Source organism: Cenococcum geophilum, assembly GCF_001692895.1.
Source record: "Cenococcum geophilum 1.58 unplaced genomic scaffold K441scaffold_3, whole genome shotgun sequence".
In the NCBI taxonomy this organism is placed as follows: Eukaryota; Fungi; Ascomycota; class Dothideomycetes; order Gloniales; family Gloniaceae; genus Cenococcum; species Cenococcum geophilum.
Window position 1 is genome coordinate 2,619,198 of NW_027137561.1, and position 14,351 is coordinate 2,633,548.

General features: G+C 47.3%; 8 protein-coding genes across 8 annotated transcripts; 5 read left to right on the top strand and 3 right to left on the bottom strand.

The window, feature by feature from the left end:
- Positions 1–205: 205 nt before the first annotated feature.
- On the bottom strand, positions 206–2,970 carry K441DRAFT_684041 (Cullin-domain-containing protein; the record flags this gene model as incomplete). Its single annotated transcript, XM_067651746.1, has 5 exons — positions 206–394; positions 478–792; positions 905–2,496; positions 2,550–2,713; positions 2,921–2,970. The coding sequence occupies 5 exons, from the start codon at positions 2,968–2,970 to the stop codon at positions 206–208; spliced, it is 2,310 nt and encodes a 769-aa protein (XP_067509305.1).
- Positions 2,971–3,794: 824 nt separating this feature from the next.
- Positions 3,795–4,301, top strand: K441DRAFT_725254 (uncharacterized protein; the record flags this gene model as incomplete). Its single annotated transcript, XM_067654120.1, has 1 exon — positions 3,795–4,301. A coding segment is annotated over one exon (307 nt), but the record flags the coding sequence as incomplete, so codon positions are not given.
- Positions 4,302–4,870: 569 nt separating this feature from the next.
- Positions 4,871–6,147, bottom strand: K441DRAFT_537823 (uncharacterized protein; the record flags this gene model as incomplete). The annotated part of the gene is made up of 3 exons (XM_067642499.1): positions 4,871–5,347; positions 5,401–5,807; positions 5,871–6,147. The coding sequence occupies 3 exons, from the start codon at positions 6,145–6,147 to the stop codon at positions 4,871–4,873; spliced, it is 1,161 nt and encodes a 386-aa protein (XP_067509307.1).
- A 53-nt stretch (positions 6,148–6,200) lies between these two features.
- Positions 6,201–7,680, top strand: K441DRAFT_725256 (uncharacterized protein; the record flags this gene model as incomplete). Its single annotated transcript, XM_067654121.1, has 3 exons — positions 6,201–7,063; positions 7,129–7,211; positions 7,238–7,680. The coding sequence occupies exons 1-3, from the start codon at positions 6,618–6,620 to the stop codon at positions 7,678–7,680; spliced, it is 972 nt and encodes a 323-aa protein (XP_067509308.1). The 5' UTR covers positions 6,201–6,617.
- Positions 7,647–9,275, bottom strand: K441DRAFT_652041 (putative short chain type dehydrogenase). The gene is made up of 4 exons (XM_067647296.1): positions 8,805–9,275; positions 8,453–8,682; positions 8,284–8,385; positions 7,647–8,225 (listed from the first exon to the last, which is right to left on the bottom strand). Exons 1-4 carry the CDS (start codon positions 9,086–9,088, stop codon positions 8,032–8,034), a joined length of 810 nt encoding a protein of 269 aa, XP_067509309.1. The 5' UTR covers positions 9,089–9,275; the 3' UTR covers positions 7,647–8,031.
- A 297-nt stretch (positions 9,276–9,572) lies between these two features.
- Positions 9,573–10,962, top strand: K441DRAFT_652042 (Metallo-dependent hydrolase). The gene has a single exon (XM_067647297.1). The coding sequence runs from the start codon at positions 9,651–9,653 to the stop codon at positions 10,863–10,865; it is 1,215 nt and encodes a 404-aa protein (XP_067509310.1). The 5' UTR covers positions 9,573–9,650; the 3' UTR covers positions 10,866–10,962.
- On the top strand, positions 10,938–12,231 carry K441DRAFT_652043 (uncharacterized protein). Its single transcript, XM_067647298.1, has 2 exons — positions 10,938–11,513; positions 11,578–12,231. The coding sequence occupies exons 1-2, from the start codon at positions 11,424–11,426 to the stop codon at positions 11,932–11,934; spliced, it is 447 nt and encodes a 148-aa protein (XP_067509311.1). The 5' UTR covers positions 10,938–11,423; the 3' UTR covers positions 11,935–12,231.
- Positions 12,232–12,965: 734 nt separating this feature from the next.
- On the top strand, positions 12,966–14,296 carry K441DRAFT_626854 (uncharacterized protein). The gene is made up of 2 exons (XM_067646148.1): positions 12,966–13,711; positions 13,773–14,296. The coding sequence occupies exons 1-2, from the start codon at positions 13,255–13,257 to the stop codon at positions 14,153–14,155; spliced, it is 840 nt and encodes a 279-aa protein (XP_067509312.1). The 5' UTR covers positions 12,966–13,254; the 3' UTR covers positions 14,156–14,296.
- Positions 14,297–14,351: the final 55 nt, after the last annotated feature.

A 14,351-nucleotide genomic window follows, 5' to 3' on the forward strand; every position in this document is an offset into this window, starting at 1 on the left:
CATCGGGCGACATCAAAAATCGGGAAAAGGTACTTGAATGGAATGGGACACACTTAACCGAGACCGTCTAGAGACTAAGACAGAACACCTCCGGCCACTTCCCGCCCTTCGTAACGCCCTGCACGCGGAATCCACAGCCGCCAAAACCCCATGCATCCCTAACATGCTTCATCCACAAACTCTGTAAATTAAGTATGAAGTGAAACTAGGCCAGGTATCCGAGTTCGTCACCTTCCAACCGCTCAAGATACTCCTTCTCGAGCAGGATGTCGATGCATTTTTTAATATCCTGCACTCTTGGCGAGAAGCGGCTTTTGATTTGCTGGATAGTTTCTGAAACGAGCTGCTGGTGCTTCATCTTCTTGCGGGATTTCATGATACGTACAATAGCCGACTATTGAAGAATTAGGTGATATTCATAATAGTAATGTCGGAGGAATGCAATTTAAACGCATGAGTGGGGATATTCTGACTCACCTGCATCAATAACTTCCTGTCCTCCTCGATTGTTTTGTGTGTATCCTCGACCTCCTGCTTGGCCTCACTCTTAATGCCAATGTTCAAATTCATCTTCAACTTCTTGGCCTTGAAGCCGTGGTTGAGTTTGTACACTGCGCCAGGCTCTGGCTTGGCATTGTCGGGGCTAACCGTGACGATCTTGGCTTTAACGAACACGCTGATGCTGGGGTCTAATGTTTCCTTAGCAAGCTTAGTGCCTTCCGCAATCTCTTCATATGTGACAGTGTCACTGTCGTTGAAAAGAAGAAGAATAGCCATTTGGTAGGTCGACACCTGGAAGGTTGGAGAGGACTTCGTATTCGGCATGTAGCCATTTGGTAGGTCGACACCTGGAAGGTTGGAGAGGACTTCGTATTCGGCATGTAGCCATTTGGTAGGTCGACACCTGGAAGGTTGGAGAGGACTTCGTATTCGGCATGCGTAGATAGTTAGCTTTAATTTCGCCTTTGCAAAGCTGCCACAGCCATGTCAATTTGCGGCCTTGGTGCTTGTGATTGTAGAACATTGCAAAGCGCTCATATGTCTTGACGATCACTTGTGGCGGAGCAAAGGGTGTGGTAGGTGGGTTAAGTGGCCAGAAGCCCGTGCCGAGAATGTGATATGATGCATCAACTGCAGCCTTGAGCTCGTCGGAATCGAGGTGGTCTGCTTGCCATTCCTTGTATGAGGAATTGAGATCCTTAGAGATCTGCATGTCTTGGAACATGCGTTGTAGCTTGTTGGTATATTCGAAACCACAAGCTTCTTTCAGCTTGCTGATCATGCTTGTCTCGGCATCGTCTGATGCTGACGATGTTTGTACAAGACGCTTGGCAAGCATACGGGAGTAGAACTTTTGGAACACATCCTTGTCCTCAATGTACTTGAAAACAGTCATGATCTGAGTAAGAAGTTTCTCCATGTCATCCTCCTCGGTCATTTTAGCAGAAGACTTCTTAAGTAACGTATCGGTATACTTCGCTAGTAGTTCTGGGGATTTGTTTGATCCTGACTTGCAGACCTTATTGCGGTTGACGAACTCTCTACAGGCGTTGTCTAAGGATCGCACAAATTCAGACTCACCGTTAAAGGCACGGTTGACGAGGTCCTGGTATTGTGTGTGCACCTCAAGGAGAGCTTCGACGTAGACCTTGGGCTCAAGGTTGTCGCCCTCTGACGCCACCTTCTCGACGGCCGCTAATCCAGCCTTCCGTACATGAGTTTCAAAACGATTGCGAAGCGGATCTAACCCGTCCGGAATGCGAGCGAGGAGTTTGTACATACGGCCGAGATCCTCTTGCCTGTCATGATCTAGGAGTATCTGAAATTCTTCTCGGAGAGCTCCAGAGTGATTGGTAATCAATGCTTGTTCACATGTCCTCATTAATGGTGNCATGATTTCATTAAGCAGATAAAGAGGGACACGTTCTTTCTCTTCTTCCAGACGGGCCTCAGCTTTCTTCATATATTCTACCACGCTGTTTTCTGCTAAAAATTGCTTAGACTCATTATCGTAGTAAGCCGCTGTTGCTTCCAGGAACGGCTTTTCGAAATATTCTTTATACACATCGAGTGTTGATTTTGTGCTATCCGATTCATCAAGACCGAGGGAGACGAAGGAATCCACTACGCTTTTGATCTGTGACTGTTCGATGGTTTCGCCATTCCGCTGCTTCTCGACAAGCCGAAGAACGGAGTTCATGACGCTCTTTTGTGTGCCAATGAACATGTCTTCCTTCCATAGTACCAAATGAAGAGTGTAGATGTCGTAGATGTTCTTTTTGCCTTCATCCATTTCCCGCTTGACCCAATGTCGATTTAGGTAGCGGAATAGATGGTTGTTGTACTGGCCGGCGGTAGTATAGCGGTTCCATTCTTTGATGTAGTAAGTGAGGAGGGCTTCGTCGACGTGTTCTTTTGATCGTGCCTGGACTCCCTGGAGATGGTTCTGGAGGTAGGCGATGAGATGTTGGTAGAGATCTTCTCCGAGGAGATGAGCTACGAAAGCGGTTAGTATTTGGTCCTGTGAACGAGGGGAAAAAGGGACTCACCCCCACCCCGATGCTGATGCCCGGTGAATCCTCCACTGCCCACAGCTTTCTGTGCTGTACAGAAGTTGTGGATTGCTGTGTAGAGACCCATGTATGTTTTCATGTCCATGCCACCCCGAAGGTTGGTCATGATCTTCTCGACACCGGCCTCGAGGTAGGTCCATCTATAGGTATCATATTAGCATACTATCTTAAAACCTCAAGGGCGTTGCTGCTGTGCTCCGAGCTTCTAGCTAGGCTGAGTCTCGGGCCTTGACTTAAAATCTGAGATTTAGCTAGGCTCCCGCCTCATTAAGAACTTCCCAAGCACTGGTAAAGGCGGACGTATAAAAGGCAATCTAAGCTAGTAAGCTGGACAGAGAGGTACCTACGTTGCTTTGACATCGTCCTTTGCAGGGACTGGGGGCATTCCCGAAGACATGTTGTCGACAGTCGCGTGCTCTTTAGCACGTTTAGAATGCGCTTTTGCGCGGCGGAAGAGATATATGGTGTCGGTTTTGAAGGAAAAGTTAAAGGGTGAAAGTTTGGTGCCTGGAAGTGAGGTTGGTTGGCGTTGGTTCGGGAAGTCGAAAGAGCGACGGGGTGTGGGAGGATGGAGGCGAGAGGGGGGCGATGCTGATTATATGTGCAAGAAATGAATCCTGTGGGAAAAGGGTCACATTAGATGTGAATAGGGAGTGGAGGAGGATCTTCGGTTGTGGGTGAGTGGAGGAAGTTGCAGTTTTGAGTTAGATGAATCGAAGGTAGTCTTCAAGGCTTCCACTCAGCTCAAGGCAGCGTTGCGGAATCTCCCGTGCAATCGCCTCAGCCCTATCAGTATCACTACTCTGTCTTCACAACCAGCGAATTTAATGGTTCTTTCTTTGATTTTGAATACTTCAGGAGGACTCACAGCCATTACAAGGGTGCTCTGGAAACCGCACTCTTCAGATGATTTTGCTCTCTTTTGGAGAGCTGCACGCCTGAAGATGAAGACACAGCCACAGCCGTAATTAAAGAGGGCTGCATCTATCAGCGACGCTTAATAAATGAATTCCGATATACCATGGGTAAATTTTTATAGGAAAACCGTTTGCACGTTTGGTTTTGAAAGTTACCATTTCTGCCTCAAAGCCCTGGTTGGCTGTCATGAAGCTATGCCGTCTGTCAAATATCCTTGAATAGGACCTTCATTAATGCCTAATGTTAATGCTCGTCCAAACCTCAATCCATTAGGTCTATTCATACCTGCTATATTTGATAGTAACACCACTCTTTAAACCAAAAAGTTCCCCAAAATGTCTCTCACACCTCTACTCACCAAAATCCCGCCCATTCCCTCCTCCCTAGTACCTCCATCTTGCACAAGCCTCTCCTGATTTATCACTTTGCCTTCCCGCTGTCCACTCCCGCATTCGCTATTGAGGCCCACCTCACCGCCAACGTGTGGTTGTACCTCAGTGGCGTTATACGATGTACTCGACAACCCGCTTCCATAGTACCATGCACAAGGTGTTGTGCGTCTCGCGCGGAAAAGCTAAATTGTGTTTTGGCGGCGAGGAGAACCTACTAAGAGTGAGACGGAAATAACTATTGGGGATGTCGTTGTCATACCGGCGGGAGTTAGCCACCGCTTGCTGGAGGATTTGGAAGGGGAATTTGAGATGGTGGGTAGCTATCCGAAAGGCTGTAGCTGGGATATGTGCTATGGGAAGAAAGGGGAGGAGGAGAAGGTTGAGAGGATTAAAAGCGTAGAGTGGTTTGAGAGGGATATGGAATGAACGACGCAAAGACTATGATACGGTTCGGCCTCGAAAAGGCGGGTTGATTTGAAGGAGCTTTACTGCAAAGTTCATCATCAACGGGTGATTCGGAGGCTAGTGAGACGAAAATTGATTCATTGGAGGCGGGGAATGCCAGAATACTAGATATATGTCTACAGGTTCGGTTCTAATAATATTCAATCGCTTCAAGGTAGAGAGCACGGAGAACTTAGGCTGGTAGTCTGATAACTGTGCATAGGAAATCGGAATGTTCCAAAGAATAGGGAATGACTCTGTACATGTACACTATTTTCAACTCTGTGATATAGCCCTCACTCCAAACAAAACAAATGTACATGCCTATGCTATTGCCCGGGGCAAGAAGAGGCCCAAATATGCCCGCAAAACGCCACGCTGATGAACATATTGGATAGTGTAAAGAATGGCCCGAACGACCACAAAACGCCTTTTGAGTGCCTGAAAACTCAACGCGAGGACGAAATCAATCATCTCCTTATGACCTTTTCTACCAATCTGACCAAAGGTTAGTTCAGCTTACAGTCTTAGTTAGAGGTATACTCACCTTAGCGTACTTATCCCAAAAGTCACTAGCCAAGCGACAAGTGCAACAAGCAGAGTGGCAGTTAAAGCCTTTTGTCTGACACACATGTCATGATTCAACTCACAAACACCAGGACCGGATAATTGAGACTCCCGACAAGCCCATCGGTCATCATACAAGGCCTCAAACGCCAGACTTAGATTCGCGGAATCAAAAACAATAAATAGGAGATCTAAGAAGATGAGCCGCATTTTGGCTCTGTGAGAACGAAGGCCAAGCGGTTTGCTAGTATATTCGTCATACGTAATGCAAACAGTATAGATGATCGCAACAACGTCAACGACCACGGCAAGATAGGTAGAAGAACCTCTACTGCAGTTTGTGCGGTCGGCTTTATGGAAGATGGTGCCTGCAAGACCTAGGGCGAGAGCAGAAAAAGTGAGGACTGTCAAACGGACTACGAGCGGAACCATAGGGTTTTTTATGACCACGTGCTTTTACAGATAGTGTTAGATATATGACTAAAGTGTTTTTGGGAGGATCTTACCTGGACCCGTTTTATACGTCGTTTCCGTCTACTTGAATTTAACAACCAGAAGCCGGCATCATCGTCTGCATTCGCGTCATGATCCTCGGGTTGCCATGGCGCCTCAAGGTCGGGCATGTTTTCCTTCATCCAATTCTCGTCTACAATTTTTCCTCTTGAGGATGGTGGCCGTCCATATGCCGAAGACGTGGCAAATTTTTGCCATTTCGAAGCACTCTCACTAATAGGTGATGATATTGTCACCGGAGTACCTTCACGTACATGGTCAAAGTGTCTTCCGGGCACAGCATTTGCTTTAGGCGTAGGCATGTGGTTGTGCGATGGGGGTCGTATGCTTGTAGGTGTCCTAGGTAGTAGCTTTGCATAATCGAGCTCATCTTCATCTTCTTCTGCTGTCTGTACCCAAGCTTGTAGTATGCTTGTTAGCGTGCGAGACCTGTTATTTCTTTCTTAGAATCTCAAAGACTCACGGGGTAAAGTTCGCACTGCGCGCTGCTTCTCCTGATTCTCCGCTGCAACACTCCCTTTGGATGATGCCAGGGTGTTCACATTCGAAGAAATAGAGTGTGACTTGGTACGGCTTGCGGAAGCTTGGTCTCCGAGCAACTTCTCGTTAATAGTGTGACCCGACACGGCGGAGACACCGGAGAGCGGTCGAATCGAGGATAGCGAGGGCTCAGGGATTAGGGAAGGCTGTAGGAAGCCTGCTGTACGCGTCTGGAAACCATTGCTCTTGTCATTCCCCATAGGCATAGTCATTGTTCGGTGAGGATGTAAGGGACACCGGGTTGGCGGGTGAGCTTAACGTAAGACTGAACGGCTGGAGATGAGCGAGGCGCTGTGGCTGGGCTGGTAGCAACTAAGCGGGTAGTCCAGCCCGACGCATGGCAAAGATGTATATCGAAGGAGTTAACTACATATGTGCGCAAGGGAGGGGGGACGTACAAGATGTTGAGAGTGGAAACAGGAACGAAGATCAGGAACCAGTGCGCCGATGACGTTCCTTTGACCAGCCCAGCTTGTCGAAATCTCCGAGCAATGTACCCTCGTACCATGCTCACCCTCTGCTCCTCCATATTAACTCAATTTTGCTATACTACGACATGACCGAAGCACCTCCTCGCAGACTGTAGAGTTTATCTTTGCGCTGGAAAGCGCAGCATTTGAGCTCTGGGGTTCTCAGTCCCGCAACCTAATCTGGGACCCACTTTCACACCATGCGACTGTTCCTCCTTCCCATCTCAACGCGCCGGTCCCTAATATACTGCGAGCGCATGCACGAGAAGCTTGCAAGTGACCGAACAATCCTTGACAGGATCACAAATAAGGCTAATGAGACTTGGGCAAGCTGGGAGAAGGACGATAAGAGCTGGAAGAGATGGAAGAAAACCCTAACTGCGTACGGCAACAAAGCGCTCAGGCGGATACCTTATGAAGAATGGGGTCTGAAGACTATTCCTCCTCTAACTGCAAAGCGAAGACAAGCTGAACTGGAGGGCAAAGAGAAGGTTGAAGTTATATTTCCAGGGTTGTTTCTCCGCAACGAGAAAGTACCAGGCATACTACAGCAATTAGCTACGGAGCGTCAGGCGCTGCATAGGAAAAGGATGATATGGAGCATTATTGGGATGCCTCTATCGGCCCCTTTTATACTAGTCCCTGTGTAAGTTTCCTCACTTTCAGATTGCATGATCAAAATGGCACATAGGCAAAGACTAACTTCCAAAGGATACCGAATATCCCCTTCTTCTATCTAGTCTTCAGAGCATACTCGCATTGGAAAGTTGAGTATCGATACAACCCGGCCAACTGTCAATTAAACTAATTTTTTTTACAGCACTGTCTGGGTCAAAGCATTTAGAATTTATTCTGCAGAACAAATTACTGAAATCTGTTCCATCTTCCGAGCTAGATGAAGTCTACACGGCTGGCCTTATGTATCCCTCGCGTGAGATATCCCGAAACGCGCCAGTCCCATCCCGAGAACAAGCAGAGGATATATCGAATATCATTGAGAAACAGACAAATGACGGATCTGAGGACGTGATGGTCCTCCAGCGGTGGAATGGTAAGCTTATTGCCGAACGCTTTAAACTTTCAGAAATGGAAGTCGAGATAGAAAGAGCTGTCGAGCAGGTCGAGCAAGCAATTAAAGGGAGAGAAGAGTTATTGGAAGAGAAACGCGAGCTAGAGAGAGCAACTGCGGCCCCCAGTCAGGCTTCGGTAGAGAAACCAGATAATAAAATAGGAAAAAGAGCAGATGAAGTTAGAAAGCCATGAGCTGGAGGAGGCCTACTAGCTCAATCCGGCGTGAGAAGTGGTATACACCTCAGCCCTAGAGGCTCGCGGAATACGGAGGGGCCAAAGGAGTCGGGGCCCCGAATTTGGATAATTGCAGGGCTGGTATTCTTGCATCTAGATACTCCAACATGGCACAACGTATATGATGTCTTTACCGAAACTGTATGTATTATGATTTTACGTCTCTCATCCGGCTTGAATATACCGCATCCTCTCACGAGCATCCTGTACATATTATCACTCTAATCTTCTAAGCCTACCATGACTCTACTCTTTTTCTCCGACGTTCCCTTCTTCCCTTTCGGGTGTTCCTCTATGTTATTTCCCACTTCATATGGCCGTATACCCCCCGTCAACTGGTAATCCAACCCCAGTAATCCAACTACAATCCTCCGAGGCCAGAAACACAGCAGTCCGTGCAATATCTTCTGGTTCTCCCAGGCCACGGAAGGGGTGCATTTTCTCCAGTTTGGTCCGGAATTCCAAGTCTGCGAAAACGCTCGCGGTCATTGCAGTGCCGACATCTGTTTTTGTCGGTCAACGCTCGCTAGAACAAAAGCAGGGTAGAAAGAGGATATTTACAGCCAGGGCAGATTGCGTTGCAATGGATCCGGTACGGCGCACAATCCAAAGCTATAACTTTCGTCATGCCCATAACAGCGTGCTTTGAAGCGCAGTATCCGGCTGTTTTAAACTCATCAACATTGGTTCCGTTCTAGCCGTCAACACCCTTCCTTGTAGTAAAACTCACTGTTCTTTGGAGTCCCTACCAAACCCAACATAGACGCGAGATTCACAATCCAACCTCTATCTCCGTTTCCATGCGGCTCTTGCTTTATCATTTGTGCAGAGGCGTACTTGCAACCGAGATAAACTCCTTTAGCATTAACGGCAAGAGTGCGGTCCCAGCTATCTTCGCTGTACTCCCAGATGGGCTGAGGATTGTACGCTTCTATGGCTATGCCGGCGTTGTTGACCATACTATCAAATTGCAGTATCAGCCATAGTCCTCTACACGTTCCAAAAAACCAAAGAATAAATGCTCTCATCTGCCTCGAAGCTGAGACTTGTGTTGGTGACTAAATGTATTTAGATTTACATACATATCCACTCGTCCAAACTCCTCCACCGCCCTCTTTATCAATATCTCCACCTCCTCTGCCTTACTAGTATCTGCTTTTACGAAGATGGCTTTGCCTTCGTCCTTGAGAATTACTTCGTGTGTGCTAACATCTGTTTCTCCGGAATGCTCGTTGTGCGAACCCTCCCGGATGTCGGAGCAGACGATAAAGGCACCTTCGCGGTGGTAGGCCAGTGCGATAGCTCGTCCGATGCCTGAGGAGGCGCCGGTAATCACAGCAACTTTGGAGGTGAGACGGTTGGGCATTGTGGTTGAGGGAGGGGACGATGAGAAGGAGGCAAGTATGGGGTTTTTGTGAAGGGACGCAACCGAAACTTGAGCTAAACTGGACGATAAATAGATATTTTTCTAGATTTAAAAACAAGATCATATGACAGGCGGGCTTCCCATACATTTTATATGCTTATATTTCAACCTTTGTCCTTTGAAGCTCAGGACTATCAGGCACTTCGGGCCCCTCAAGCGGTTCCCTTAAGGGATTCCGCCGAGGCATTAGCGCCAAAGCCCCTCAGCACGGAGACTTAGAGTGGTGGACGCATCGTTAATCATTGGATATCCTTTAAAGGTAATCTATTCCGGCTCGTGAAATGGTTGGAGCGGAGGAACAGATGATGCGCTTGGAGATGGAGAGAGGTGGGGAGGGGTCAACAGAACACGGATGTGGCAGGTGTAGCGAGGGGCACTAAAACGTCACTGTGAATCTTTCTGGCCTTCACCATGACTTGTCACAGCACGACAACGAGTGATATCAATTCAACATAGCCGTTGCGTTGTTGTACAAGCATTGGGAATAATTTGAAGCTTTCCGATGACTTCGGATAATGAAACAGGAAAATTGCAACCGTTTCCCTGGCATTTGGGAGTCTATGATGCACACTGTCATCCTACAGATACAATGTCGTCAATATCATCGTTGCCGGAAATGAAAGCTCGAATCCTTACAGTAATGGCCACGCGGACTCAAGATCAAGAGCTCGTAGCTCAAACCGCGGACAAATACGGAATCAAATCTGGTTCCATTGGCTCTACCCCGAACTCATGGGGTAAGGAAGAACGTATGATACCTTGTTTTGGATGGCATCCGTGGTTCTCCCATCAGATGTTCGATAAAGATACTTATGGTGATAGAGACACACTCGACGAGGAGGCCAAAATATCCCACTATCAATTAGTCCTTTCACCAAAGCATGACGACCTCAGCCGGGAGGAGCGGAGGCTCTTCGCCTCGTTACCAGATCCTAGACCTTTCTCTCAATTTTTGAAGCAAACGAAGTCATATCTGGAGAGGTACCCACTAGCACTGGTAGGCGAAATTGGACTGGACCGATCATTCCGTATACCGGAAGTTCGGCCACCTGAAAGTGAAAATAATAGAGACGGATCCCTTACTCCAGGTGGAAGAGAAGGAAGGAAGCTTTCACCTTATCGAGTTCAGATCCTGCATCAGAAAAAGCTCTTTAAAGCTCAACTGAATCTTGCAGGAGAGATGCAACGAGCCGTTTCAATACATGGAGTCCAAGCGCATGGCCTTGTGTTCGAAACTCTGCAAGAGACCTGGAAAGGACACGAGAAGCAAGTCTTAAGCAAGCGACAGAAGAAAAAGCAGGCTGAAAATTCCAATCCTGTTGCCGAAATAGAAGATAAAGACGGGAAAAAACAAAATTCCCCGAAACCATTTCCACCCCGCATTTGCCTGCATTCCTACAGCGGAAATCCAGAAGCATTCAAGCAGTATCTAAACCCTGCCATTCCCGCTGAAATTTATGCTTCGTTCTCCACGGCTATTAACCTCTCAGACCGCCACGATGCGGCTGCATCGACCGCTTTGGAATGCCTAATAAAGACCGTCCCAGATGATCGTTTGCTTGTGGAGAGTGATCTACATACCGCAGGACCGCAAATGGATGACCATTTAGAAGATATGGTGAGGAGATTGTGCGAGATCAAAGGCTGGAATTTGAATGAAGGGGTCGAGCGGCTTGGCAGGAATTGGAAGAGGTTCGTTTTTGGGAATAGGGGCTAAAGGGTACAAGTAGTAGAGGTTTCTACCTAGGATTTGCTCAAATACTTATCACTTAACTCGCTAAAGATTGTCCACGCGTTATCGATAAGAATCGGGCAATTAGATCAACGCAATCGACTTTTCGCGTAGTTTGGATTCGGCGTTCTGCACGGACCACTTACTCCGTGGACGCCAGCGGGATAACACGCACATCCATTCGTCCTCTAAATTCGCTATCCACAGTTCCAACTATGATTCACCCCATGCGCGCATCTTGATAACTGGAGCGCCAGCGCCAGCTTTGGGCTCGCTATGCAGGTTGGTGTTGAAATGAGAAAATCCACAAGAATCACTGACTGGGAAGGTGTCGTTTGAAAAGCTCAACACCCTGCAAGGCATGCTTTAAACGTAGCCAATCCGAACTTTTGGCTACCGCACAGCCATCGGCGCCACAGCACTTGGCGGGCTCGTGGGAAATGTCTGAGAACCGCCAAATCATCCAACGATCACCCTCTCTCAAACCGGTCGTTGCCCCACGACGCTGACTATACCAAAGTCAGCCAGCCGCTGGTCAACATAATGGGATTTCCCAAGAAGAAAAAAAGGAAGGAGAAGCAGATGATCCCCCATCGACCAGATGCAGAGCCACATCCTAGTTCATCCTCCCATGTAGGTCCCTCCTAGCCGAAGCCATTACTACCAGGAACGCTAACCTGAACCTGTTTTTATATAGCCCGCCGTGATCACCACCGCAGACAAAGAATTCAGCTTAACACGCAATGGACTCCGTCTCAGGACAAACCTGCGGGAAGAACCGGTCCTCATCAACGAACCACCACCACCACCTCCTCCTCCCTCAGCCAAGATTACGAACACTGAGGTTATACAACTGCAAAGTGAAATTGATCGGCAAATGGAAGCAAAGGGTACCCAGGTCATAAGCAACGCTTCGTCTGCAGATGCCTGGAACCTTGCGATTGTGGCATCGAGTGTGACCATTACTGTGACGGCCGTGGTTTCGTTTACTCTAGGTTATATGCTCAGGGATAAAGTTGCACATTCGTCGCCCAGACGTCATGGCGATAGTTGATGGGTAGTCTCTCAGTAGAGACTCACGGCAGTATGAACTTCTTACAGTAAGAGTTTGATTGTATTTTGGTGTATGGGTGTTCGGTACTTTTTGATTCAAATTTTCCGGCAAGAAGGCGCAGGGATGATGTTGAGTACGATTTTGACGATTGTTTATGGCAAGTCATTCTGGAAACGGTTAGTTTGAGAGCTCATGTCTATTTTATGTGTTTAGGAGCAAATTATTTCTTTTCTTCAGAGTTAGCTAGAGCTATACTTTTCAATATAAAATTGAAAGTTGAAGCATTTAAACTCGCCGATCTTACCGATTGTAGCATCGACTCATGAGTCTAGATGTTCATCAAGGCGAAAAACGGCTACAATTGGTGCAGAAGACGGGCCAGCGGTCCTCTAACGCAGAGGCTGACACGTCACTCCCGGCTACATTGCCTTTTCCATTCTTACATGCTTTTCCAATCTTGATGGCTCCTATAAAAGCGAATTAAATCAATTAGCTATAAATTTAGTGCTACAAGTATATGCAGAATACTGGTAAGCACGCTTATCAAAACAAAGGCGCACCAGTTCTTTTGGGTTACTGTTTTACTACGAATTCCAGCTATGCGACGAAGAATCAGGCAGCTATGTTTATATTCTCGCCCACAAACGCTTGAGAACCGCCATTCATCACAAGTTGCTTGTAACCGCACCCCTTGGAAATTCATATCGTGTTTCTTTGACTGCAGTAACGCTAAAAACATTCTCTCCATATTCCTTACCTCCAACAGCTGAGCCTGGCGGAAGGAGTGTCATGGCGGATACACTACATGCATTGGACCCAGATGGAGAAGTTGTATTAATTGTGGATATTTATCAGAAAGCAGTTTGGGCAACCCTCTCGACTAAGAAGAAATGGACAAAGGGTAGGAAAGGGAAAAAAGCAATGAAGTGGACCTCTTGGCCGCCTCTACCCGTGATAGAGGCTGAAGATGAACCTGCCGCTGAAGAACCAGCACCTGAAGCACCATATGAAGAAACACCAGCTGAAGAAGCACCAGCTGAAGAAACACCAGCTGAAGAATCACCAACTGAAGAAGCACCAGCTGAAGAAACACCAGCTGAAGAACCACCAGCTGACGAACCACCATATGAAGAACCAGTCTATGAGGAAGTGGTACTCGAAGAGACTGCGGAAGAACCACCAACTGAAGAGGCATTAGAGCCCATAACCGAAAACAATCGTCCAGCTGCGGAATATCCCTCGCCTAAGGAATATCGCCTAGTGGAGGAGCCGGCTGTAAATGAGAAGGCGCACGGAGAGTCTTGGGGACCACAAGTTCGAATGCAAGTTTCTTCCAGCCACTTACGGCTTGCATCGCCCTATTTCAAGAGAATGTTTCGGAGTGGCTGGCTGGAGGGCGAAGCCCTCCGCATCCAACGCCGAGTCGAAATTCGACTTCAGAATGGCGAGGATCCCGATGCCTTACTAATTATATTGAACATTATCCACGGTCATACAAGAAGGGTTCCCCAAGTTGTAGATCTCACGATGCTCGCGAAAATCGCTGTCCTGGTCGATTTTTACGAGTGCTACGAGGCGGTAGAGATATTTTCTAATATGTGGATAGATTCCTTGAAAGATTTGCCCCAGTCCATTGGCACGAAGCTCACACAATGGATTTGGGTTACTTGGGTTTTCAACAAACCACAACAGTTCAAAGCCGCAACGCGGATTGCAGGGCGTCAGAATAAAGGCCCAATTGAGACAGACGGACTTCCAATTCCGCAAATAGTCGTTGGTCAGTACTCGCCACTTAATATGTATTCTTAAATGGAAAATGTGCTAACTTAACATTGCAGAGTATATTGATGAACAGAGACAGAAATCCATCGATCGTATCATTTTGGCATTGAACGATCTTTTGGACTATTTTAACAGCGACAACGTGCATTGTTCTTTCGAGTGTGACTCGATCTTACTAGGTGCACTGACAAAGGAAATGAAGTCTAAAAAGCTTTCAAGCCAGCATCTCAAACCCCAATTTTTGGGGTTGAGTTATGAAGATGCCGTGGACAAAGTAAGGAACATCCGGTCACCGAGTTGGTACGACGGGTATCGTCATAAACATGAATGCGATATTGGTAACCATGTCAACCCCATCATCGCTAGTCTAGATGATTTTATGTGCGGGCTAGACTTGAAAGATTTTCCTTCGCGGCAAGGAAGAGATGCCTGGGTATAGCCTCTGCCATACCTGTTTTTTTGGATGTGGCTTATGCAAAAGGACTACGGGAGAACACAGCAGGTGGTGAGAATACGATAATATGAGCAGCTGGAAATTCTGCAAAAGTTGCTAATCCACAGACAACTGAGAGATAAGGGTTGGGCTTTTTTCGGTGACGTTTTGTTTATGCTATTTGAGAGGTAGTCAAATTTAG

Bases quoted from the DNA above. Each gene is read 5' to 3' on its own strand.
- K441DRAFT_652042 (XM_067647297.1), top strand. From the start codon at position 9,651: ATGACTTCGGATAATGAAACAGGAAAATTGCAACCGTTTCCCTGGCAT.
- K441DRAFT_652041 (XM_067647296.1), bottom strand. From the start codon at position 9,088: ATGCCCAACCGTCTCACCTCCAAAGTTGCTGTGATTACCGGCGCCTCC. The intron at 8,683-8,804 runs GTATGTAAATCT...GCAATTTGATAG, and splicing joins GAGTTTGGACGAGTGGATAT to TATGGTCAACAACGCCGGCA. The intron at 8,386-8,452 runs GTGAGTTTTACT...AGTTTAAAACAG, and splicing joins GGTAGGGACTCCAAAGAACA to CCGGATACTGCGCTTCAAAG.
- K441DRAFT_652043 (XM_067647298.1), top strand. From the start codon at position 11,424: ATGGGATTTCCCAAGAAGAAAAAAAGGAAGGAGAAGCAGATGATCCCC. The intron at 11,514-11,577 runs GTAGGTCCCTCC...GTTTTTATATAG, and splicing joins ATCCTAGTTCATCCTCCCAT to CCCGCCGTGATCACCACCGC.
- K441DRAFT_626854 (XM_067646148.1), top strand. From the start codon at position 13,255: ATGCAAGTTTCTTCCAGCCACTTACGGCTTGCATCGCCCTATTTCAAG. The intron at 13,712-13,772 runs GTCAGTACTCGC...TTAACATTGCAG, and splicing joins AATTCCGCAAATAGTCGTTG to AGTATATTGATGAACAGAGA.